Source organism: Mobula birostris, chromosome 10 (genome assembly GCF_030028105.1).
Source record: "Mobula birostris isolate sMobBir1 chromosome 10, sMobBir1.hap1, whole genome shotgun sequence".
NCBI classification, from domain to species: domain Eukaryota; kingdom Metazoa; phylum Chordata; class Chondrichthyes; order Myliobatiformes; family Myliobatidae; genus Mobula; species Mobula birostris.
The window spans coordinates 21,156,622-21,182,619 of NC_092379.1; the positions used below are offsets into that span (position 1 = coordinate 21,156,622).

Below are 25,998 nucleotides of genomic sequence, written 5' to 3' on the forward strand. Positions count from 1 at the left end.
CCTAAACAGTATAACAGTTAAGAATAAGTACCCTCTACCCCTCATTAGTTCGTCTTTTGAACCACTGCATGGAGCCACCATCTTCTCAAAGCTGGACCTTCGTAACACCTACCATCTAGTCAGGATGAGGGAGGGGGACGAGTGGAAGACGGCCTTTAATACACCTCTGGCCACTTCGAATATTGGGTCATGCCGTTTGGCCTCACCAATGCTCCCACTGTTTTTAAGCCCTAATCAATGACATACTGAGGGACTTTATTAATCGGTCGTATTCGTTTACCTCGATGATATCCTGATATTTTCTAGCATGTCCCAAGAACGCGTCCACCATGTCGGTCAAGTCCTCCAGAGACTGTGGGAAAATCAATTATTTGTGACGGTGAAGAAATGTGAGTTCCATGTTCCTACGATCAGCTTCTTGAGTTATATCATTGAGAGCGGGCAGGTAAGAGCAGACCCCGGGAAGATCCAGGCAATGGAAGAATAGCCTAGGCCCACGACCCGCAAACAACTTCAACGATTCCTGGGGTTTGCCAATTTATCAGAGACTACAGTCGAGTGGCGGCCCCCTTAACCGGCTTACCTCGCCTACTACCCCCTTCCGTTGGGTCTCCGAAGCTGACTCGGCGTTCACCGACCTGAAGAGGCGTTTCACCACCGCTCCCACCCTGGTCCATCCGGACCCAGCCCATCAATTCGTTGTTGAGGTGGATGCCTCTGATTGCAGTCCTATCCCAACGATCAAGATCAGACGAAAAGCTTCACTCCTGCGCCTTCTATTCTCTCCGACTGTCCCCCGCCGAGTGGAATTATGACGTGGGGAATTGGGAACTCCTGGCGGTCAAACTAGCATTGGAAGAATGGAGGCACTGACTGGAGGGGGCAGAACAACCGTTTGTGCTGTGGACTGAACATAAAAACCTGGGGTATATTCAGACCGCCAAACGTTTGAACCCCCGCCAGGCCCGTTGGGCATTAGTTTTTTGGACGGTTCAAGTTTTCCCTCAATACTGTCCAGGGTCCAAGAACGAGAAGCCAGACGCGCTCTCACGCCAATACGACTCCAAGGAGGACACTTCTTGCCCAGGGACTATCCTCCCAGTATCCTGCGTGGTTGCCACCCTCACTTGGGAGATCGAGTCTAAAGTAAAGGAAGCCCAGCGGGACGACCCCGACCCCAGCAATGGACCCAGCAATCGCCTGTATGTGCCCGTTTCCATCAGGTCTCAGGTTCTCCAATGGGGGCGCACATCTCAGTTTGCCTGCCACCCCGGGAGTGATCGGACCCTAGCGCTCCTGAAAAAAACACTTTTGGTGGCCGCCCATGCGGGCGGATACCCGTTCCTATGTCTCGGCCCGTTCCATCTGTGCCCGGGGAAAAGCCTCTCATTGGCCACCTGCGGATTTACTTCGTCCTCTATCTGTCCCTGGTCACACATTGCCCTCGACTTCGTCACCGGTCTACTACCCCCTTCACATGGAAACATCACCGTACTCATTGTGGTTGACCAGTTCTCCAAGGCGGTGCACTTTGCAACCCTCCCTAAACTCCCTTCTTCTCAAGAAACCACAGATCTCCTCCTCCTCCACGTCTTCCGCCTCCATGGAATCCCTGCGGACATTGTTTCCGATCGAGGTCCCCAGTTCATCTCGCAGGTATGGAAGGCCTTCTACCAGGCCTTAGGTGTATCGGTCAGCCTGTCATCCGGCTTCTACCACTGGACAAACGGGCAGACGGAACGGGTCAACCAGGTCCTGGAGGTGACGCTACGCTGTGTAACGGCAAACATCCTGTCGATCTGGATCAATCACCTCCCATGGGTTGAGTACGTCCACAACTCTCTGGTAAGCTCTGCCATTGGGAGGTCTCCATTAGAGTGCTCCCTAAGGTATCAACCCCTGCTGTTCCCTGCACAAGAATAGGAGATTGCTGTACTGTCCGTTCAGGACCATGTTGACTGGTGTCTTAAGGTTTGGGAGGAGACACGCATGGCCCTACTCAGATCAGCAAATCGCAATAAGAAAACGGCGGACCGACACTGGACTCCAGCGCCTGAGTACCAACTGGGGCAGATGGTGTGGCTTTCGTCCAAGGACATCCCGCTCAAGAATGAGCCTAGGAAACTCACCCCTCGCCTCCTGGGACCATTCAAGGTCGAAAGTGTTATCAATCCCGCAGCGATCCACCTAAAATTGCCAAGATCTATGTGCATCCACCCAACTTTTCATGATTCCCAGTTAAAGCCAGTTTCCGTCATCCCCTTGTGTCCCCCGGCTGAGACTCCCCCACCTCCCCATATTGTCGACAACCATCCTGCATACACTGTCCAATGACTACTGGATGTGCGCTGTCGGGGCAGGGGTTTCCAATACCTGGTAGACTAGGGAGGGTACGGTCCAGAAAAGCGTTCCTGGGTCCCCCGCTCCTTCATCCGAGACCCTTCCCTCATCCAGGACTTTCATCGGGACTATCCAGACAGGCCTGGAGGATCACCTGGAGGCTCCCGTTGAGGGAAGGGTACTGTCATAGTCGCTTCTGGCAATCCCCCACCTTGCTAGTTACCTCAGGAATTGGGCATCAATCCCCTTGTTTAATTTCCAATCATTCCCAGGTTCCACTAACTACACACACCTGCTTTCCATCAGAAAATACAGGATAACGATCCTGTGATCACAACAAGGAGCTGCCAGTTTGTTGGTCGACTCCGGTGCGAGTAACCTCATTTCGTGGTTCTTAGGACTGTCCGTTCTAAGTCTAGTATCGCTCCTGGGTTCTCTCCAAACCCAAGACTCCGGGTAAAGACTCTCCTGGATACCGATTCCATGCTCGCTATGGCAATAATGCCTCCTGACTCTGTCTCCGTGCCCGTGTTCTGCACTTGGGTTCATCCACCACCACGCCCATGCAACATTACGTAGCTTTAGGTCTTTCAGCTTGTTGAACACCTTCTCTCTTGTAATTATAACTGCACCCACTTCTCTTCCTTAACACACTACAACATCAGGCATACTGCTAGTGTCCTCCACAGTGAAGATTGATGCAAAGTATCTAGTTCATCAGCCATCTCCTTGTCCCCCATTATTATTTCTCCTGCCTCATTTTCTTGCGATCCTAAATCCACTCTCATTTCTCTTTTATTTTTAACATACTTGAGAATATTTTACTATCCACTTTGATATTATTTGCTAGCTTGCTTTCATATTTCATCTTTTCCTTCTAATGATCTTTTTAGTTGCTCTCTGTAGGTTTTTAAAAACTTTCCAATCCTCTATCTTCCCACTAATTTTTGTTTTGTTGTATGCCCTTTCTTTTGCTTTTACAATGGCTTTGACTTCCCTTGTCAGCCATGGTTGTACAATTTTACCATTTGATTATTTCTTCAGTTTTGGAGTACGTGTCCTGCACCTTCCTCATTTTTCCCAGAAACGCACGCCATTGCTGCTCTGCTGACATCCCTGCCTGCAGCTCCTTCCAATTTACTTTGGCCCACTCCTCTATCATACAACTGTAATTCCCTTACTCCACTGAAATACTGCTATATCGGACTTTACTTTATTCCTATCAAATTTCAAGTTGAACTCAATCATATTGTGATCACTGATTCCTGAGGGTTCTTTTACCTTAAGCTCCCTAATCGCCTCTGGTTCATTACAAAACACCCAATCCAGTACAGCTGATCCCCCAGTAGGCTCAGCTGCTCTGAAAAGCTATCTCTTAGGCATTCAACAAACTCACTCTCTTGAGATCCATTACCAACCTAATTTTCCCAATCAACCTGTGTTAAAATCTCTCATGACTATCATAACATTGCCCTTTTGACTTGCCTTTTCTAGTTCCTGTTGCAACCTGAGGTCCACCTCTCAGCCACTGTTGGGAGGCCTGTATATAACTGCCATCAACGTCCTTTTACCCTTGCAGTTTCTTAACTCAACCAACAAGGATTCAACATCTTCCGATCCTATGTCACATCTTTACATTGATATGATGCTATTCTTTACCGGTAGAGCCACACCACCCCCTCTGCCTACTTTCCTATCCCTCCGATATAACGTGTAACCTTGGAAATTCAACTCCCAACTACAACCAACCTTCAGCCACAACTCAGTGATGGCCGCAACATCATACCTAGCCGTCTGTAATATTACGACAAGATCATCTACATTGTTTCTTATACTACGCGCATTTTGAGTACCGTATTTGCTATCCTTTCTGATTCTGCATCCCTAAAGATTTGATACTCAGCCTGTTTGGTGCAACTACATCCCATCACCTTCCTGCCTTTCCTAACAGTCTGACTGCACGCAATCTTCACTTTTTTACCATCTGTCCTATCCTGAATCCCTTCACTCTGGTCCCCACCCTCCCTAACAGCTGTAACAAACCTGCCTGCGAGAATATTAGTCACCCTCGGGCTCAGGTGCAAGCCGTCACTTTTGAGCAGGTCATACCTACGCCAGAAGAGATCCCAGTGGTCCAAGAACCTGAAGCCCTGCCGCCTGCTGGTTGTGGATTACAGCAGGAATGGAGGCAGGCTAACCACTATTGACATCAATGGATCTGGGGTTGAGAGGGTAAACAGCTTTAAGTTCCTCAGCACCCACATCACCGAGGACCTCACGTGGTCTGTACAGACCAGCTCTGTGGTGAAAAAGGCATTGCACGGCTTCTTTCACCTCAGACGATTGAGGAAGTTTGGTATGGGCCCCCAAATCCTCAGAATCTTCTACAGGGGCACAATTGAGAGCATCCTGACTGGCTGCATCACCGCCTGGTAGGGGAAGTGTACCTTCGTTAATCGCAGGACTCTGCAGACAGCCCAGCACATTTGCAGTTGTGAACTTCCATGATTCAGGACATTTACAAAGAGAAGTGTGTGTAAAGGGCCCATAGGATCATTGGGACCTGAGTCACCCCAACCACAATCTATTCCAGCTGCTACCATCCAGGAAACTGTACCGCAGCATAAAAGTCAGGACCAAAAGGGTCTGGGACAGCTTCTTCCACCAGGCCATCAGACTGATTAACTCATGCTGATCTGAGTGTATTTCTATGTTTCATTGACTGTTCTATTTATTATAAATTACTGTGATTGCCCATTTCACATTTAGACAGAGATGTAACACAAAGATTTTTACTCCTCATTGTATGTGAAGGACGTAAGAAATAAAGTCAATTCAATTCAATTATCAGCCATGCATTTATCTGCCAGATCATCCTGTTTCTACCCTCACTGACGTGTGGCACAGGCAGCAATCCAGGAATTACTACCCAGGAGGGCCTGCTTCTCAGTTTTCTACCTACCTCTTTCAATTCTCTTTTCAGAATCAGAATCAGGTTTATTATCACCAGCATGTGATGTGAAACTTCTTAACTTAGCAGCAGCAGTTCAATGCAATACATATTCTAGCAGAGAAATAATAATAAATAAACAAGTAAATCAATTATGCATATTGAATAGATTTTTTAAAATGTGCAAAAACAGAATTTCTGCATAATTAAAAAAAAAAGTGAGGTAGTGTCCAAAAATGCAATGTCCATTAAGGAATCGGATGGCAGAGGGGAAGAAGCTGTTCCTGAATCGCTGAGTGTGTGCCTTCAGGCTTCTGTACCTCCTGCCTGATGGTGAAAATGAGAAAAAGGCATGCCTTGGGTGCTGGGGGTCCTTAATAATGGATGCTGCCTTTCTGAGACACTGCTCTCTAAAGATGTCTTGGGTACTTTGTAGGCTAGTACCTAAGATAGAATTGACTAGATTTACAACCTTCTGCAGCTTCTTTCAGTCCTGTACAGTAGCACCTCCATACCAGACAGTGATGCAGCCTGTCAGAATATTCTCCATGGTACAACTATAGAAGTTTTTTGAGTGTATTTGTTGACTTACCTAATCTTTTCAAACTCCTATAAAATATAGCCGCTGTCTTGCCTTCTTTATAACTACATCGATATGTTGGGACCAGGTTAGATTCTCAGAGATCTTGACACCCAGGAACTTGAAGCTGCTCACTCTCTCCACTTTTGTCCCCTCTGAGGATTGGTATGTGTTCCTTTGTCTTACCCTTCCTGAAGTCCACAATCAGCTCGTTCATCTCACTGACGTTGAGTGCCAGGCTGTTGCTGCGGCACCACTCTACTAGTTGGCATATCTCACTCCTGTACGCCCTCTTGTCACCACCTGAGATTCTACCAGCAATGGTTGTACCTATGTCAATGGTACCAATATGTGCCAAGACATCTGGCTGCTCCCCCTCCCTCTCCAAAATGTTTGTGGATGCGATCTAAGTCATCCCTGACCATGGCACGTGGGAGGCAACATACCATCCAGCTGTCCCGTTCATGTTCACAGGATGTCCTGTCTGTTCTCCTCACTATCGAATCCCCAATCACTACCGCTCCCTTCTTCTCTCTTTCTCTTCTGCACCACGGACCCATGGCCAGTGCCTGTAAGCTGGTCGCTGTAGCATTCTCCTGGGAGGTTATCCACCACAAAAGTATCCAAGGCGGATACACACAGCGGTGCTCTGCTCTAACTGCCTTTTTCCATTTCTCCTGACAGTCACCCAGCTACTCGCCTCCTGCAACTTCGGGGTGACTACTTCTCGATAACTTTGATCAATTATATCCTCATTCTCCCATACAAGCCGAAGGTCATCCAGTTGCTGCTCCAGATCCCTCACATGGTCTTCGAGGAGCTGCAGCCGGATGCACTTCACGCAGATGTAGTTCCCCAGGAGACTCTGGGTCTCCCACGACTCTAACATCCGGCACGAAGAACACACCACAGCCATTTAAATAGTACAGCAAGAGATTGTAAGCCAAAGCCTCCTGTCGCTTCTACTCTTGCCACTGGCCTACTCCCAACAATGGCCATTCTGCTTATACCTTCTGTACTTTTATTTAGTTCGTAGAGCTCCGTTGATGCCACTGATAGGCCGCGTACAATCTTCTAGTCCTCTTAAAATGAATGTTGATAACGCATTTGCCTTCCTCACCGCTGACTCAACCCGCAAATTAACCTTTAGGGAATCCTGCACAAGGACTCCCAAGACCCTTTGCACCTCATATTTTTGAATTTTCTCTCCACATAGAAAATAGTCTACCCTCTTATTTCATTTACCATAGTGTATGCCCAAACCCTTCCCGACATTGTATTCCATCTGCCACTTCATTGCCCATTCTCCTAATCTGCCCATTCTGTAGCCTCTCTACTTCCTCAAAACTACCTGCCCCTCCACTTATCTTCATATCATCGGCAAACTTTACAACAAAGCCATCAATTCCATCATCCAAGTGATTGACATTACATGTTCAAAGAAACAGTCCCAACACAGATCCCTGTGGAACACCACTAGTCACTGGCAACCAAATAGGAAAGGCTCCCTTTCTTCCTACTCTTTGCCTCCTGTCAATCAGCCACTTTATCCATGCGAGTGTCTTTCCTGTAATACCATTGGATCGTAACTAGTAAAGCAGCCTCATACATGGCAGCTTGTTGAAGGCCTTCTGAAAATCCAAGTACACAACATCCACCAATTCTCCTTTGTCTATTCTGCTTTGTATTTTGTTGAAGAATTCCAACAGATTCGTCAGGCAAGATTTTCACTTGAGGAAACTTTGCTGACTGTGGCCTATTTTATCATGTGTCTCCAAATACTCCAAAACCACATCCTTATCAATTGACTCCAACATCTTCCCAACCATTGAAATCAGACTAACTGGTCTATAATTTTCTTTCTTCTGCCTCTTTTTTTCTTGAAGAGTGTAGTGACATTTGCAATTTTCCAGTCTTGCAGAATCATTTGAGAATCTGGTGATTCTTGAAAGATCATTACTAAAGTCTCCACAATCCCTTTAGCCACGTCTTTCAGAACCTGGGTGTAGACCATCTGGTCCAGGTGATTTATCTACCTTCAGACCTTTCAGTTTCTCAGGACCCTTCTCCCCAGTAATGGCAGCATCTCCCACTTCTGCCCCCTGACTGACTTGAACTTCCAGCATACTGCTAGTCTCTTCCACAGTGAAGCTTGATGCAGAATCCTTATACTGTTTATCGACCATTTCCTTGTCCCCAATTACTACCTCTCCAGCATTGTTTCCCAGTGGCGTGATATCCACTCTCACCTCTCCTTTACACTTCATGTATCTGAAGAAACTTTTGGTATCCTCTTTAAAACTTTTGTGTTCCATCTTTTGCTTCTTTAAAACCCATTTCATTGCCTTCTGGTGTTTTTTTTTTTAAATCTTCCCAATCTAACTTCCCACCAATATTTGCTCTTTATATTAACTTCCTGCCAAAGACATTGGGTTTACTAATCTATAGTTCCCGACATTTTAATTTTATTTGCAGCCCTTCTTAAATAGAGGTACAAAATTAATCATGCATATCCTGTCTGTCCCAGAAAATGTCTGAAAAGTCCAGAGAACTGAATTCCTGCTCCCTGTGCAAGGTCGCAGCAATGTACAATATGTCCACTCCCTACAATACCATCTATTTTAGTGTCACTTGTCATCTAATACTCGGGAATATGGGATCGATTCCAATCAGTGAGAGGACTCCTTCATCCAGGTATCAGCAGTCATTGGACAAAGCCCCAGGATAACATTCAAAGGAACAATTCTTAGTCCATCTCCAGAGAAATGCCCCCTTATTCAGTGATGTGTGAAAATATAATTGGATAGGGCTTTGGAGACACACACGTTCACATAGTGGGGGAGATTCCAAGCGCAAAAAACACAGTGAGGAACATGGCTTGGATTTGTATGTTAGTCTAGTACACTGGTCTTGGAGTGTCTCTCCCTTTCACTCTGTGATCTCTCTGCATGCCCTTCCTTGCTTCTTTCTCTCTACCTGACCTTTCTGTCTCTCCTTCCACCTTCTCTAAGCTCATTTTAGACTTCTCAAACCTCCAATTTGTTGCCACATTTCTCCCTCCCACCCCATTGTGCACGAGGTCAGAAGCTGGCTCTGACAAGCTGCCTGCACTTTGTCCAAACTGACTGTCAGAGCCGTTAGCTGAGAGAGAGAGACAGACAGATGCAGAGACAAAAACAGGAAGCAGAAGACAAAGCTGTTACTATGAGCAGTGAAGAGTGTAAAATATACTGGAGGACTGGCAGCATGTACTCACAGAGGGAAAGAAGGAGAGGGCAGGCCAGTGTTGAGAATCGACATTCCCAGAGGGGAGCAGAGGCCAGTGGCAAGGTAAGGTCCTCAGTTGTTGCACTTTCTGGCTTTGCAGTTGGCTGAAACGTGAGAGTGGAAGTGAGTCTGGTTGCTGAGCAACAGATATGCGAGTGAGAGTTACTGAGAATTTAATCAAGAAGCTGAGTGCGTGATGTTCATACGTGAGTGCAGATCACATCATGGCAGCTGGGATGTTAAAGTCAGTTCATTAACCATGTAACTCTGGCTTTGAGAAATGAATTGGTGTCTAAGCTCATGACTGATGTGTTTCAGGGAAGGCAATCTGCTGACTTTACCTGGTCTGGCCTGTATATGTCTCCAGGCCCTCAGTAATGTAACTGACCTTTAACTGCACTGTGAAATGGCCCAGTAATCCACCCAGTTCAAGAGCAGTTGGGATGGGAAAGAAATGTTGTTCTACTCACATCCCATGAATGAATAACTAAAAGTCATCCACGGTTATGTTGTATCATGACGGATCATCACTGTATTGTCTTTAGATTGATCCCATGGGATTGGGATTGATTTTTAATTAAATGGCAATGAAACTAATTTAGTGTTAATAATATTTCATGACTGTTTTACTGTTTATTATTTTATGTAGTTACGTCACAAGGTTGAATTGTTTCTATGGAAATTCCATTGATAAGTTTTTTCCGTTTGTGTAAAACTGCACGTGATAGAATTCCCTCAGACAGGGCATTGGGAATGACTCTGTCAATAACTGTATTGATCACTCATGCTGACACATGCACTCCAGGCTATGGGCATGGGGAATCCATTCTATTCTATTCTTGGTTTACATTAATCCAGTACCTGTTTATGTTTTCTCTCCTTGTGTGTTTTACCCCAGTGTCTGTTGTAGTTTCCTGCACTGGCATATTTTCTCAAAATGCTCTCTCCTGCTGACATCACATTAAAACATGTACATGGTCGATCTCCAGTTCTGAGTCACCTGTACTTGTACCAACAGCTCCACACTCTCTGATGGGGGATGCTGCAGGATACACAAAGTTTCCTTCAGCTAAACACCGAGCAGGCCAAAGCCTTTGGTCCCCACAGTGAGTTCTGTTCCAGGGCACTGATGCTGTTGAGTCACTTTTCAGTGATGTGAGAACAGAAATTCAGGCTGACTTGGCTGTTCACTGTCGTACAGAGGGACAGAGCTGCTGCATTTCAGCTGAGACATTGAAGGGAGATTGTGTGTGCAATGGAGAGGCTCCCGTACCTACGGTTTTATGAGACGGAGTGTGGAGAATTAGGTTAATATGTTGAAACATGAGATTGAGACACTGACTATGAAACATACCACCAATATCTGGCTCTGGGGTGTATAACAGGGTTCTGAGAAACACTTCCAATGAGCCTCTGTGTTTTTTTCAGGAACAGTTTCTTCACCTCTGCAATCTGATTCCCAAATGGACATTGAACATTAAACACTCACTCACTTGTTCAATTTATATTATTTCTGTTTTTTCATGATTTTTAATCTATTCAATATACATAATAGTGGAATTTATTTATTTATTTCTTCTTTTATTTTCTGTATTGCATTGAACTACTGCTGCTAAGTTAACAAATTTCACGACACATGCCGGTGATAATAAACCTGATTCTAATTCTGATTCTGGATGTTGAACTGACAGATGAATCAATGGGATTGGGAGTAGTGACTGATACCGTCACAGCCCTCCTGATACTGGACGGTCTTAGCAGTCCTGATGGTTGCAGCCTGGGACATTCAATCATGCCCACAGAACCTCATCTCTGTCCCGCTGCCTGAGGAATCTCCTATCATCACTGCATTCCTCTTCACCTCTCTGCTTTTCTGCGCCCCATCACCAGATCAGTGCCAGAGACCCGGTCACTCTGGCTCCCCGCTGGCAGGTCAGCCCCGCAATATTATCTGAAGTTAAATACCTACTATTGAGGGGAACAGCCATAGGTGTTCTCTGCAGAAGCTGTCCATTTCCCCTTCTTCGCCTAACATTCACCCAGTTATTTGTCTTCCCCAACCTCAGGGTAACTACTTCCTTGTACCTCCTGTCGATCACCTCCTCATTCTCCCGTATGAGTTGAAGGTCATTGAGCTGCAGCTCCAGTTCCTGAATACATTCTCTCAGTTGCTGCAACTCGGTGCACCTGGAGCAGATGTGTTCACATGGGAGACTGGAGTCTCCCAGACTTCCCACATCCCACACAGAGTGCAAAACACTGCCCCTGGAGCCATTCCTACTAAACTACTATGCCCTAATAGATGAGGAATGAACTAATGGAAACAGAAAGAGAGAAACCTTATGGTCTTATGGAAGGTGGAGCAGGACTAAACAGAGGAAATCCATGAGACATAATCTCTCACACACAGAGCCTTGCTCACTAATCCTAATCTACCCCAAGGCCATTCAGCCCATCAAGTTTGTTTCACCTTTATTATCATGGCTGATCCATTTTCCCTCTCAGCCCCAATTGTCTGTCTGCTACCCATATCTCTTCATACCCTGATTAATCAAGAATCTATCAACCTCTCCCTTGAATATGCCGAGACTTGGCCTCCACAGCCGCCTGTGGCAGTGAATTCATCTTCTAAAATAAACCCCTATTTTGTGAGGCTGTATCATCTGGTCTTAGACTCTCCAGTCATGGGAAACATCCTCTCCATATCCCCTCTTATCAAAGCTTTTCAACATTTGATCGGTTTCAATAGGTCACCCTTCATTCTTCTGAATTCCAGTGAGCACGTGAAATGCTCATCATGTGACGAGCCTTTCAATCCCAGAATCATTTTTGAGAATCTCCTTTGAACTCCCCACTATGTCAGCACATTTTTTCTCAGATAAGGGGCCCAAAATTGCTCAGAGTACTCCGTTAGGCCTCACCAGTGCTTTGTAAAGCCTCAACATTACATCCTTGCTTTTATCTTGTAGTCCTCTTCAAATGAATGCTGACATCACTTTTGCCTTCCTCACCACCCACTCAACCTGCAAATTAACCTTTAGGGAAGCCCACACAATGACTCCCAAGTTCATTTGCACCTCAGATTTTTGAATTTTTTGTCCATTTAGGAAGCAGTCTACCCTTTTATTTCTTCTACCCAAAGTGCATGACCATAGAATTCCGACAATTGTATTCCATCTGCCAGTTCATTGCCCATTCTACCAATCTGGCTTCATCCTTCTGTAGCCTCTCTACTTCCTCAAAACTACCTGCCCCTCCACCCATCTTGTATCATGTGCAAACATTGCAACAAAGCCATCAATGTTATCATCCAAGACTCTGACATTTTATGTTAAAGGGAGCAGTCCCACCACCAGTCATCGGCAGCCAAACAGAAAAGGCTCCCTTTATTCCCATTCTTTTCCTCTTGCCACTTTATCCCTGCTACTGTCTTTCATGTAATACCATGAGCTCTTAACTTGTTAAGCAGCCTCATGTACTGCACATTGTCAAAGGCCTTCTGAAGATCCAAGTACACAATATCCACCAATTCTCCTTTGCCTATTCTGCTTGATATTTCTTCAAAGAATTCCAACAGATTTCTAAGACAAGGTTTTCCTTGAGAAAACCATGCTGACCACAGCCTGTTTTATCATGTGCCTCCAAGTATCCGGAAACCACAAGCTTAGCAATCGACTCCAACATCTTCCCAACCCCTGAGGTCAGAATAACTGGCCTACAATTTCCTTCCTTCTGTTCCTCTCCTTCTCGAGAAGTGGAGTAACATTTGGAATTTTCCAGTCTTCCAGAACCAATCCAGAATGTAGTGATTCTTGAAAGATCATTACTCATGCCTCCACAATCTCGTCAACCTAGTAACGGGAGCATCACCCACTCCTGCCCCTGACACTCTCGAAGTTCCACCATACTGCTCGTGCCTTCCACAGTGAAGACTGATGCAAAATACTTGTTCAGTTTGTCCATCATTTCCTTGTCTCCGATTACCACCTCTCCAGCATCGTTTTCCAGTGGTCTGATATCCATTCTTGCTCTCATTTACAATTTATGTGTCTGAAGAAACTTTTGGTATCCTTTTTAATATGATTGTCTAAATTACTTTTGTATTCAATGTTTTGACTATTTTTGTAAATTTCTTTCTGCTGTTTGCTGTTTTTAAAATCTTCCCAGTCTAATTTCTCACCAATTTTGCTCCGTTACGTTAACTTCCTACCATAGATATTGGGTTTTATCATCATTCATTCCCAGCATTTTATTTTCATTTGTAAGCCTTCTTGAATTGCTGAACTGAACTGAATTCCTGTTCCCTGTGCAAGGTTTTCAGCAGTGTACTAATCTACAATATGCTCCATTTTCAACCCCACCAGCACATGGCACTGGGAATAATCCAGAGATGACCACTGTTGCGGTCTTACATTTTAACACATTTTCTTTCTCCCTATATTCACTGCACAGCGGTACATCCATTTTTTCTGCCTATTGTCATTTGATCCAATGTGTGCAACCACTTCTGTTTGCTCACCCTCCACACTGAGAATGTTCTGCAATCGCTCTGAGACTTCCTCATCTGAATAATACTCTATTTGTAATTCCTCATCTCACCTACCCAGCTGATCAAGATCCCACTGTAATTGTTGCTAACCTTCTTCACTCCCTACAATACCATCTGTTTTAGTGTCAGCTGTCATCTAATACTCAGGAATATGGGATCCATTCCCATCAGTGAGAGGCTTCCTTCATCCAGGTAACAGCAGATATTTGGACAAAGCCCGAGGATGAGATTGAAAGGAATAATTCTCAGTCCGTCTCTGTGGGAATGCCCCCAAATGCAGTATTGTGCTAAAATATACTTGGATCAGATTTTGGAGAGCCACACATTCACAAAGTCGGGGAGATTCCCAGTGTCTGGAACACAGGGTGCAGAGCAGGAAGTGAGGAGCATGGCACAGATTTGGATATTAGTCTGGTATCCTGACCTTGGAGAGTCTCTCCCTCTTACCCTGTGATCTCTCTCTCCTTGCCCTTCCTGCTTCTCTCTCTCTCCTTCCACCTTCCCTCAGCTCATTTCAAACTTTTCAAACCTCCAATCTACTGCCTCATTTCTCCCTCCCACCCCACAGTGCACAGGGTCAGATGCTGGCTCTGACAAGCTGCCTGCACTTTGTACAAACAGACTGTCAGAGCCATTAGCTGAGAGAGAGAGATGCAGAGACACAAACAGGAAGCAGAAGGCAAAGCTGTTACTGTGAGCAGTGAAGGGTGTAAGATATTCTGGAGGACTGGCAGCACGAAATCAGGGAGGGAAAGAAGGAGTGGGCAGGTCAGTGTCGGGAGCCGACATTCCCAGAGGGGAGCAGAGGCCAGTGACAAGGTAAGGTCCTCACTTGTTGCACATCCTGGCTTTCTAGTTGGCTGGAGCGTGAGACTGGGAGGGAGACTGGTTGCTGAGCAAAACATATGGAATCAAGAAGCTGAGTTTGTGACGTAGACAGCTGAGTTCAGATCACACCACGGCCGCGGGGATGTTTAAAGTCAGTTCATTAAACATGTAACTGTGACTTAATTCTTAATTAATTTTTAATTAAATTTGGATCTGGTCCCAAGTCATCTCCTTTTCCTGCAATAACGTCCCCAGTATCTGATTCAGTGCCATGCACCCTCATGACCTGCTCTGCACTCCAGGTTATGGGCACAGGGAAACTCCTACAACCTGTGATTTTGGGTGCAGTTTCTAAAATCTGCTCCGCATATATTTTCTCATATGACTGAACATGGTGCATTCCTGAGGTGTGGGGTTTGGAATCTGATTCTCGGATTCTTCCAAATAACTGATTTTAAATTATTTCTCACACATGGGAATCACAACCTTCCCTAAGATCAATCGTGCATTCCCTGTCTCTGTTGTATTCCCTCATGAACGAAGTTGAGAATTAAGCACAATTTCTGGTTCTGTGGAGGGTATTTTCCCCAATGTCTTGTTGTTCATAGTTTTACAGAAGCGTAGAAACATGCAGCACGATACAGGCCCTTCGGCCCATAAAGCTCTACTGAGCATGTCCCTACCTAAGAACTACCTAGGCTTACCCATAGTCCTCTATTTTTATAAACTCTATTTAGCCATCCAAGAGTCTCTTAAAAGACCCGATCATTTCCACCTCCACCACTGCCGCCGGCAGCCCATTCCACACACTCACCACTCTCTGCGTAAAAAACTTACCCCTAACATCTCTCTATACCTGTTTCCAAGCACCTTACAACTGTCCCCTCTCATGCTTGCCATTTCAGCCCTGGGGAAAAGCCTCTGACCATCCACACGATCAATGCCTCTCAGTATCTTGTACACCTCTATCAAGTCACCTCTCATCCACCATCATTCCAAGGAGAAGAGGCCGAGTTCACTCAAGCTATTCTCATAAGGCATGCACCCTAATCCAGACAACATACTTGTAAATCTCCTCTGCGCCCTTTCTATGGTTTCCACGTCCTTCCTGTAGTGAGGCGACCAAAATTGAGCACAGTTCTCCAAGTGCAGTCTGACCAGGGTTGTATATAGCTGCAACATTACCTGTCGGCTCTTAAACTCAGTCCCACGATTGATAAAGGCCAATGCACTGTATGCCTTCTTATCCACAGAGTCAACCTGCGTAACAGCTTTGAGTGTCCTCTGGACTCGGACCCCAAGAGCCCTCTGATCCTCCACACTGCCAAGAGTCTTACAATTAATACTATATTCTGCCATGATATTTGATCTACCAAAATGAACCACCTCACACTTATCTGGGTTGAACTCCATCTGCTACTTCTCAGCCCAGTTTTGCATCTTATCAATGTCCCGTTGTAAACTCTGACAGACCTCCACACTATCCAGAACACCCCCAAACTTTGTGTCATCAGCAAACTTTATAACCCATCCCTCCATTCCTCATCCAGGTCATTTTTAAAAATCACGGAGTAAGGGTCCCAGAACAGATCCCTGAAGCATACCACTGGTCACCGACCTCCATGCAGAATGTGACCTGTCTCTAACCACTCTTTGCCTTCTGTGGGCAAGTCAGTTCTGGATCCACAAAGCAATGCCCCCTTGGATCCCATGCCTCCTTACTTTCTCAATAAGCCTTGCATGGAGTACCTTATCAAATGCCTTGCTGAAATCCATATACACTACATCTACTGCTCTTCCTACATCAATGTGTTTAGTCACATCCTCAAAAAATTCAATTAGGCTTGTAAGGCACGACCTGCCCTTGACAAAGCCATGCTGACTATTCCTAATCATATTATACCTCTCCAAATGTTCATAGATCCTGCCTCTCAGGATCTTCTCCATCAACTTACCAACCACTGAAGTAAGACTCACTGGTCTATAATTTCCTGGGCTATCTCTACTCCCTTTCTTGAATAAGGGAACAACAACTGCCATCCTCCAGTCCTCCGGAACCTCTCTCGTCCTCATTGATGATGCAAAGATCATTGCAGAGGCTCAGCAATCTCCTTCCTCGCCTCCCAAAGTAGTCTGGGGTACATCTCATCCGGTCCCAGCGACTTATCCAACTTGATGCTTTCCAAAAGCTCCAGCACATCCTCTTTCTTAATATCTACATTCTCAAGTTTTTCAGTCCACTGCAAGTCATCCCTACAATCACCAAGATCCTTTTCCGTAGTGAATACTGATTAGTGAACCCAAGCCTGTAGACCCCAGCCTCCATGTCTGAAGACCAAGACCCCAGCCTGCAGTCCCAAGCCTCTAGACCCCAGCCACGTCCTGCCTGTAGTCATGTCATGTTCTTGCCTGGTTCTGGAGCCCGAGCCCGAGGCAAGACCCAGGTTCTGGCTCCTTGTCCAGTCTCTAGCTCGGGGCCCAAGCCCAAGTCTGCGTTCTTGTCCCTGCTCCTTGTCTGTACCCTGTCACATCCCTAATCTAGTCAAGTCCTGTTCCTTGCCTGTGTCTTGCATTTGGGTCCATTCCCAACACCCCCATTGTGACAACCACTGAGAGACCTGACACCTGACCAGGTTCATTTCCCAATACCAGATCAAGTACAGCCTCTCCTCTTGTAGGCTTGTCTACATATTGTGTCAAGAAACCTTCCTGAACACACCTAACAAACTCCACCCCGTCTAAACCCCTCACTCAAGGGAGATGCCAATCAATATTTGGGAAATTATAATCTCCCGCCACAACAATCCTGTTATTATTACTCCTTTCCAGAATCTGTCTCCCTATCTGTTCTTTGATGTCCCTGTTACTATTGGGTGGTCTATAAAAACACCCAGTTGAGTTATTGACCCCTTCCTATTCCTAATTTCCACCCACAGAGACTCCGTAGACAAACCCTCCATGACTTCCTCCTTTTCTGCAGCCATGACTCTATCTCTGATCAACAGTGCCACGCCCCCACCTCTTTTGCCACCCTCCCTATCCTTTCTGAAACATCTAAGGCCTGGCACTTGAAGTAGGCATTCCTGCTCCTGCACCATCCAAGTCTCTGTAATGGCCACAACATCTTAACTTCAAGTGCTGATCCATGCTTTAAGCTCTTCCACTTTATTCATAATACTCCTCACATTAAAATAGACACATCTCAAACCATCGGAGTGAGTGCATCCCTTCTCTATCACCAGCCTATTCTCTCTTTCTCACTGTCTCCAAACTTTCTCTATTTGTGACCCAACCTCTCTTTCCCCCGTCACTTCAGTTCGGTTCCCACCCCCCAGCAATTCTAGTTTAAGTTCTCCCCAATAGCCTCAGCAAACCTTCCCACCAGAATATTGGTCCCCCTTGGATTCAAGTGTAACCCGTTCTTTTTGTACTGATCACACCTGCCCCAGAAGAGGTCCCAATGATCCAGAAATCTGAATACCTGCCCATTGTCTATTCCTGGAGTACATTCCTTCAATATCTGTGCCTTCCTCCAATGTCTGTCCCTTGGACTTGCTCTGTTCAAATAAATACTGGTGTTCATCACTGAGACAGCTGTTGTATTCTCTTCTATTCTTGGTTTGCATTAAATAGTAACCGTTTATGTTTACTGCTTCGAATGTGTTTACCCCAGTATCTGTTGTATTTTCCTGCACTGGCATATTTTTTCAAAAAGCTCTGTGCTGCTGACATTGCATTAAAACATGTACATGGTCGATCTCCAGTTCTGAGTCACCTGTACTTGTACCAACAGCTCCACACTCTCTGATGGGGGATGCTGCAGGATGCACAAAGTTTCCTTCAGCTAAACACCGAGCAGGCCAAAGCCTTTGGTCCCCACAGTGAGTTCTGTTCCAGGGCACTGATGCTGTTGAGTCACTTTTCAGTGATGTGAGAACAGAAATTCAGGCTGACTTGGCTGTTCACTGTCGTACAGAGGGACAGAGCTGCTGCCTTTCAGCTGAGACAGTGAAGGGAGATTGTGTGTGTAATGGAGAAGCTGCTGTACCTACGGTTTTATAGGACATGGAGTGGGGAGAATTCAGATAATGTGTTGAAATACGGATTGAGACACTCATTATGAAACATTCCATCAACATCTTGCTCTGGGATGTATAACAAGGTTCTGAGAAACTCCCCCAGTGAGCCTCTGTGTTTTCCTGAATATCTTTCTCGGGGTGCAGCACCCCAGTGTTCCCACTGTGAGAAATCCCTTATGAACATGAGCAGTACGTGTGGGGCTACACTCATATATTACTGGCTGGGAATCTCTCCGATATTTGTCCCGGGATGCATTACCCACTCGTACGTGGAGGCAGATGGAATCTCTGCAGTGATGAGGGAACTAAGATGGGCTGAATGGCTTCCCTACGTTTTATCAACTCCAGTCACTTCATGTTCTCCTTTTCTTTGTTTTTAATGAATACAATTTCAAATCATGACATGACATAAACTCCAGTGGAAAACTGGAAGAAAAGCTATAGGCAATGACTTCCACAACATTTGATTTACAGAATTTGACAGAACATCCTCCACCACACTCCCCCTCCCCATGTCAACTTCTTGCTCCATAACAATAATAACCACTTCCTCAACTCCCTCTTCTCCATCACTAAACACACCCACATTCCCCTGCTCCCCATTCCCAAGCCTTAACCCTGCCTTCCTCTCCCCTCCTGTAAACCCCCTCCAGTGTCACATATCCTGCCATTTTCCCAATGTATCATCCACCGCTGTCCCTCCGCCCACTGAACCGGCTCTGTGCCCCCATTTCCCATCTGGCATCCCCGGTACATTTAGAGGTTTATTTCCTGAAATGAGCAGTTGCAGTGCAGTAGCCTCGGATTGCCGAGTGAGTGAGATGGAGACTCCATTTCCAAACATCGCAGCCACACGGGGATCTCTTGACTGAATGTGGGGCGTGTGTCTGCTGGTCACTGCTGAACCTGAAATATAGACAGGAGAGTATGATATTGTGTGACAAGGTGCAGCACAGACATTAACCTGTGAGGACCACATTGATGATGTACAGGTCATTGCAGAGGCTCAGCAATCTCCTCTCTCACCTCCCACAGTAGTCTGGGGTACATCTCATCCGGTCCCGGCGACTTATCCAACTTGATGCTTTCCAAAAGCTCCAGCACATCTTCTTTCTTAATATCTACATTCTCAAGCTTTTCAGTCCACTGCAAGTCATCCCTACAATCATCTGCTCTCAGGATGAGGCTTTTCATTCTAGGACAAGGGAGATGTCCTCCTTTTTTAAAGAAAGGGGCTTCCCTTCCTCCACTATCAACTCTGCTCTTAAACGCATCTCCCCCATTTCACGTACATCTGCTCTTACTCCATCCTCCTGCCACCCCACTAGGAATAGGGTTCCCCTGGTCGTCACCTACCACCCCACCAGCCTCCGGGTCCAACATATTATTCTCCGTAACTTCCACCACCTCCAATGGGATCCCACCACTAAGCACGTCTTTCTCTCCCCACCCTCTGTGCTTTCCGCAGGGATCACGCCCTACGCGACTCCCTTGTCCTTCGTCCCCCCCATCCCTCCCCACTGATCTCCCTCCTGGCACTTATCCGTGTAAGCGGAACAAGTGTTACACATGCCCTTACACTTCCTCCCTTACCACCATTCAGGGCCCCAAACAGTCCTTCCAGGTGAGGCGACACTTCACCTGTGAGTCGGCTGGGGTGATATACTGCGTCCGGTGCCCCCGATGTGGCCTTTTATGTATTGGCGAGACCCGACGCAGACTGGGAGACTGCTTTGCTGAACACCTACACTCTGTCCGCTAGAGAAAGCAGGATCTCCCAGCGGCCACACATTTTAATTCCACATCCCATTCCCATTCTGACATGTCTATCCACGGCCTCTTCTACTGTAAAGATGAAGCCACACTCAGGTTGGAGGAACAACACCTTATATTCCGTCTTGGTAGCCTCCAACCTGATGGCATGAACATCGACTTCTCTAACTTCCGCTAATGCCCCACCTCCCCCTCGTACCCCATCTGTTACTTATTTTTATACACACATTCTTTCTCTCACTCTCCTTTTTCTCCCTCTGTCCCTCTGAATATACCCTTGCCCATGCTCTGGGTTCCCCCCCCCTCCATTTTCTTTCTTCCCGGACCTCCTGTCCCATGATCCTCTTGTATCCCTTTTGCCAATCACCTGTCCAGCTCTTGGCTCCATCCCTCCCCCTCCTGTCTTCTCCTATCATTTTGGATCTCCCCCTCCCCCTCCAACTTTCAAATCTCTTACTCACTCTTCCTTCAGTTAGTCCTGACGAAGGGTCTAGGCCTGAAACTTCGACTGCACCTCTTCCTAGAGATGCTGCCTGGCCTGCTGCGTTCACCAGCAACTTTGGTGTGTGTTCCTTGAATTTCCAGCATCTGCAGAATTCCTGTTGTTTGCGCCTATAATCACCAAGATCCTTTTCCGTAGTGAATACTGAAGATAAGTATTCATTAAGTACATGTGCTATTTCCTCCGGTTCCATACACACTTTCCCACTGTCACACTTGATAGGTCCTATTCATTCACGTCTTATCCTCTTGCTCTTCACATACTTGTAGAATGCCTTGGGATTTTCCTTAATCCTGCCCGCCAAGGCCTTCTCATAGCCCCTTCTGGCTCTCCTAATTTCCTTCTTAAGCTCTTTCCTGTTAGTCTTATAATCTTCTAGATCTCTAACATTACCTAGCTCTCTGAACCTTTCATAAGCTTTTCTTTTCTTCTTGACTAGATTTACTGCAGCCTTTGTACACCACGGTTCCTGTACCCTACCATAACTTCCCTGTCCCATTGGAATGTACCTATGCAGAACTCTACACAAATATCCCCTGAACATTTGCCACATTTCTTCCATACCTTTCCCGAGAACATCTGTTCCCAATTTAAGCTTCCAAGTTCCTGCCTGATAACCTCCTAATTCTCCTTACTCCAATTAAACACTTTTCTAACTTGGAACAGACATAAAAGTTGCTGGTGAACGCAGCAGGCCAGGCAGCATCTTCTAGGAAGAGGTGCAGTCGACGTTTCAGGCTGAGACCCGTCGTCAGGACTTTTCTAACTTTTTCCTTTTTCTCGCCAATACTATTGTAAATGAGATAGAATAATGATCACTATCTCCAAAATGCTCTCCCACTGAGAGATCTGACACCTGACCAGGTTCATTTCCCAATACCAAATCAAGTAGTCTCTCCTCTTGTAGGCTCATCTACATATTGTGTCTAGAAACCCTCCTGAACACACCTAACAAACTACACCCCATTTAAACCCTTTGCTCTGGGGAGATGCCAATCGATATTTGGGAAATTAAAATCAACCACCACGACAACTATGTTATGATTACACCTTTCCACGATCTGTTTCCCTACCTGCTCCTCGATATCCCTGTTATTAGTGGGTGACCGAGAAAAACACCCAGTAGAGTTATTGACCCCTTCCTGTTCCTAACTTCCACCCACAGAGACTCCGTAGACAATCCCTCCATGACATCCACCTTTTTTGCAACCGTGACACTATCTCTGATCAACAGTGCCACGCCCCCACCTCTTTTGCCTCCCTCCCTGTCCTTTCTGAAACATCTAAAACCCGGCACTTGAAGTAACCATTCCTGTCCCTGAACCATCCAAGTCTCTGTAATGGCCAACATATCATAGCTCGAAGTACTGATCCACGCTCTAAGCTCATCCGCTTTGTTCACAATACTTCTTTCATTAAAATAGACACATCTCAAACTGTCGGTCTGAGCGCGTCCCTTCTCTATCACCTGCCTATCCTCCCTCACACACTGTCTCCAAGCTTTCTCTATTTGTGAGCCAATCGCCTCTTCCCCAGTCTCTTCAGTTCGGTTCCCACCCCCGAAAAATTCTAGTTTAAACTCTCCCTAGTAGCCTTAGCAAACCTCCCCGCCAGGGTAATAGTCCCCTGGGATTCAAGTGCAACCTGTCATTTTTGTACAGGTCACACCTGCCCCAAAAGAGGTCCCAACGATCCAGAAATCTGAATTCCTGCCCCCGCTCCAATCCTTCAGCCACGCATTTTTCCTCCACCTCATTCTATTCCTATGCTCACTGTCACATGGCACAGGCAGTAATCCTGAGATTACATAGAACATAGAATAGTACAGCACATTACAGGCCCTTCGGCCCACAATGTTGTGCCGACCCTCAAACCCTGCCTCCCATATAATCCCCTACCTTACCTTCCTCCATATACCTGTCCAGTAGTCTCTTAAACTTCACGAGTATACCTGCCTCCACCACTGACTCAGGCAGTGCATTCCACACACCAACCACTCTGTGAGTAAAAAACCTTCCTCTCATATCCCCCTTGAACTTCCCACCCCTTACCTTAAAGCCATGTCCTCTTGTAATCAGCAGTGGTGCCCTGGGGAAGGGGTGCTGGCTATCCACTCTATCTATTCCTCTTAATATCTTGTACACCTCTATCATGTCTCCTCTCATCCTCCTTCTCTCCAAAGAGTAAAGCCCTAGCTCCCTTAAACTCTGATCATAATCCGTACTTTCTAAACCAGGGAGCATCCTGGTAAATCTCCTCTGTACCCTTTCCAATGCTTCCACATCCTTCCTATAGTGAGGCGACCAGAACTGGACACAGTACTCCATGTGTGGCCTAACCAGAGTTTTATAGAGCTGCATCATTACATCGCGACTCTTAAACTCTATCCCTTGACTTATGAAAGCGAACACCCCATGAGCTTTCTTTATTACCCTGTCTACCTGTGAGGCAACTTTCAGGGATCTGTGGACATGTGCCCCCAGATCCCTCTGCTCCTCCACACTACCAAGTATCCTGCCATTTACTTTGTACTCTGCCTTGGAGTTTGTCCTTCCCAAGTGTACCCCCTCTAACTTTACGGTCCTGCTTCTCAACTTCCTTCCTAACTCCCTGTAATTTGTTTTCAGGACAATATGTACCACGACCTCTGGCTGTTCTCCCTCCCACTGCAGGATATCGTGGACGCGATCTGAAACATCCCGGACCTTGGCACCTAGGAGGCAAACTACCATCCGGGTTTCTTTCCTGCGTCCACAGAATCGCCTGTCTGAACCCCTAACTATAGAGTCCCCTATCACTACTGCCTTTCTCTTCCTTTCCCTACCCTTCTGATCCACAGGGCCAGACTCTGTGCCCGAGGCATGGCCACTGTTGCTTCCCCCAGGTAGGCTGTCCCCCCACCCCAACAGTAATCAAACAGGAGTACTTATTGTTCAGGGGGTCAGCCACAGGGGTACTCTCGAGTACCTGGCTCTTCCCCTTCCCTCTCCTGACTGTGACCCACTTGCCTGGCTCCTGTGGCCTTGGTGTGATCACCGGCCTATAACTATTTTCTATCACCTCCTTGCTCTCCCTGACCAGACGAAGGTCATCAAGCTGCAACTCCAGTTCCCTAACGCAGTCCCTTAGGATCTGCAGCTCGACACACCGGGTGCAGATATGGCCGTCCGGGAAGCTGGCAGACTCCAGGACCTCCCACATCTGACACCGAGTACAGAACACCAGCCTCACACACATACCTCCTTTCTACAATTAACACAGGTAAACCTACCTCACCTCATCCCGTTACTGCCTAAGCCCATTGAGCTTAAGCCCTCTCACTCCGCTGCCCGCTGGATATGGCAGTCTTTAAACATTTCCCGCTCTACTGGCAGACATCACGCGCCTGCGCAGTCTTGCCTCTCTTTACCCTGAGTAGTAAAATGCCTTCGCTCCAGAAATCCTCAGCCGTTCCACTCGCAGCCTTCTTGCTTAGAAAGTAGTTTACACTTTATCATATCTGCCACTTCTTTGCCCATTTTTAAAATCTGTCTAAGTATTTCTGTAGCCTCTCTGCTTTCTCAACTCTATCTGCCTTTCCACCTCCCTCAGTATCATCCCCAAACTTGGCCATAAAAACCATCAATTTTGTAATCCAATTCACTGACATTTTACATGAAAAGATGCAGTCCCAACACAGACCCTTGTGGAACATCACGAGTCACCAGCAGCTGACCAGAAAAGGCTCCCTTTATTCCTACTTTTTGCCTCCTACCAATCAGAGAATGTTCTATCCAGGTTCGTATCTCTCCTGTAGAACCATGGGTCATTTGGCAACACACACACTATGCTGGAAGAGTTCAGCAGGCCTGGTAGCACCTACAATAAAGAGTAAACCATCAAAGTTTCAGACTGATGAAGGGTCTTGGCCTGAATCATTGTTTGTTAACTCTTTTCCATAGATGTTGCCTGGCATGATCCTGCCTTTAGAATATTTCTTCTTTGGGGTCCATCTGTATTGTGCCTTTCAAATTGCTCCCAGATTCTCCAGCCATTTCTGCTGCGCCGTCATCCCTTCTAGTGTCCCCTTCCAATCAATTTTGGCCCACTCCTCCCTCATACCTCTGTAATTCCCTTCACTCCACTGTAATACTGACTTTAGATTCTTCTTTTCAAATTAATTGCAGGGTGCATTACATCATATTATGATCACTGGCTCCCAAGTGTTCCCTTACCTAGAACTGCCCACTCTATTCTGGTTCATTGCACAACGCCCAATCCAGAATAATTGCCAAGTGGGCTCATTCACCCCTAATCTAAAAAAAAAACTCGTAGGAATTCGACAAATTCTTTCCCTTGGGATGCGGCACCAAAATAATTTACTACAGCTTGGGCCATTTTGGCTGCACTGGTGAGCCGAACCAGCTACAAAGTAAATCAAAAACACCCAAGCACCAATCCCTACCACCTACACCATGTCCATATCCCCCCTTCTTCCCTACATCCACTTGCCTCTCCAAACACCTCTAATGTACTTGCGTCTACCACCACACAAGGCAGTGCATTCCAGACATCCCCCACTCTCTGCATATAAAACTCACCCCTCATATCCCCTTCGACCTACACCCCTTTACCTAAAATTCATTCCCTCTGGTATTACATGTTTCAACCCAGGGAAAGAGATACTCTCTGTCCACACAACACACACAAAATGCTGGTGCAACGCAGCAGGCCAGGCAGCATCTAAAGGAAGAAGTACAGTCAACGTTTCAGGTCGAGACTCTTCGTCAGGACAGGAGGGGGAGGGATGAAGTCAAGAGCTGGGAAGTTGATTGGAAAAAGGGATACAAGGCTGGGGAAGGGGGAGTATCATGGGACAGAAGGCCTTGGAAGAAAGAAGAGGGGAGGGGAGCACCAGAGCAAGATGGAGAACAGGCAAGGAGTTGTTGTGAGAGGGAAAGAGAGAAAAAAATTATAATAAAGATAATAAATAATAAGGGATGGAGTAAGAAGGGGAGGAGGGGTATTAACAGAAGTTAGAGAAATCAATGTTCATGCCATCAGGTTGGAGGCTACCCAGAGGGAATATAATGTGTTGTTCCTCCAACCTAAGTGTGGCTTCATCTCGAGAGTAGAAGAGGCCATAGATTG

The 25,998-nt window shown here is 46.3% G+C and overlaps 1 protein-coding gene and 1 gene segment (V, D, J or C); both read right to left on the reverse strand.

Moving 5' to 3' along the window:
* Positions 1 to 25,998, reverse strand: part of LOC140203544 (uncharacterized) — a 281,956-nt gene that overhangs the window by 214,764 nt on the left and 41,194 nt on the right. The gene's annotated exons all lie outside the window — the stretch shown is intronic.
* The window catches only part of LOC140203896 (immunoglobulin heavy constant gamma 2-like), a 35,029-nt gene continuing 28,343 nt past the window's right edge, over positions 19,313 to 25,998 (reverse strand). Inside the window, 1 exon segment of the C gene segment in view lies at positions 19,313 to 19,499. Coding sequence covers positions 19,488 to 19,499 — 12 coding nt within the window.